Raw genomic sequence first — 973 nt, 5'->3', positions numbered from 1 at the left:
AGTTTTCAATTTTAGGGGGTTCACTATTTTCGTCAAGCCAACACTCTGTTAGGACAATTATATCTATTTGGAATTTAAGTTGAGATATGAAAACTAGGAACGGATCAAAGTTATGGTTAATGCTTCTTATATTTACTGTCAATATGCTTAGTGAATCTTGTTCTCCTCGTGTACATCGTAAAATAGAATTACAAAGTGAGGGATCAGATGCTCTAATGCACTCTGTATCTATAAAATTGTCAAGATCAGTACTTACAGCGTTATTTAGAAAATCGAATTTTGGTATTTGATATTAGTAGTATCTTGTTCCGATGGATTTTTTAGTCTTACAAAGAGAAATTTTATTTTCTGAAATAACCCATAATCTAATAAAGGACAACAAAACATAATTATTGGACTATTTGATTGTATGTAGTAGTGGATCGATGGAGTGATGTAAGTGAAGTTTGCTTTTGTGTAATCATAATACGGGGTTGCGCATGTACATAATATTTGAGTATTATAGAATTGTTTGGTGTGTTTCGTTTGTGTGGGTGTGTGGTATTTCTGATAAGAAATATTAGTCGAGGAAATCACAATGGTGTTGTACCAAAATACATAAAAATACCTTTGATGAATGAAGACACAAATTACATTTATGACACAAAATTGTAAAATAGACATGAACCGATGAATTTTATTTAAACCATTATATAGTCACTTTTCCAGCTTGAGTTTGTTTATATCCTCTTCTGAATTAATCCGATAGAGCGGAGTCCCTTCCTCTTTTCTTAAGTAAACTTTTCCGTGTGTAGTCCAACAGAACTTGTACTTTTCATAGGCGGCAAATTCTCTTGCTAAGTAATAAAGGCGTTTGGTTTTAGTAGATAAATTTTCTGAAAAGTAAATAGGTATTTTAGGCCCTTTTATCTGAAGGTGTTCTGTGTTTAATTTGTTGTTACTATTATTTTTATTAAATTTTTTCACAGAGTTT

General features: G+C 31.2%; 1 protein-coding gene across 1 annotated transcript in view; it reads right to left on the bottom strand.

Moving 5' to 3' along the window:
* Window positions 1-7: 7 nt before the first annotated feature.
* The window catches only part of LOC106109570, a 1954-nt gene continuing 988 nt past the window's right edge, over window positions 8-973 (bottom strand). Inside the window, exon 2 of the mRNA XM_013291165.1 lies at window positions 8-957. Coding sequence (XP_013146619.1) covers window positions 697-957 — 261 coding nt within the window. The 3' untranslated portion in view covers window positions 8-696. The remainder of the gene's footprint in view (window positions 958-973) is intronic.

This window comes from Papilio polytes, unplaced genomic scaffold (assembly GCF_000836215.1).
Source record: "Papilio polytes unplaced genomic scaffold, Ppol_1.0 DF824446.1, whole genome shotgun sequence".
Classification (NCBI taxonomy): Eukaryota; Metazoa; Arthropoda; class Insecta; order Lepidoptera; family Papilionidae; genus Papilio; species Papilio polytes.
This window is presented reverse-complemented; position numbering and strand designations above follow the sequence as displayed.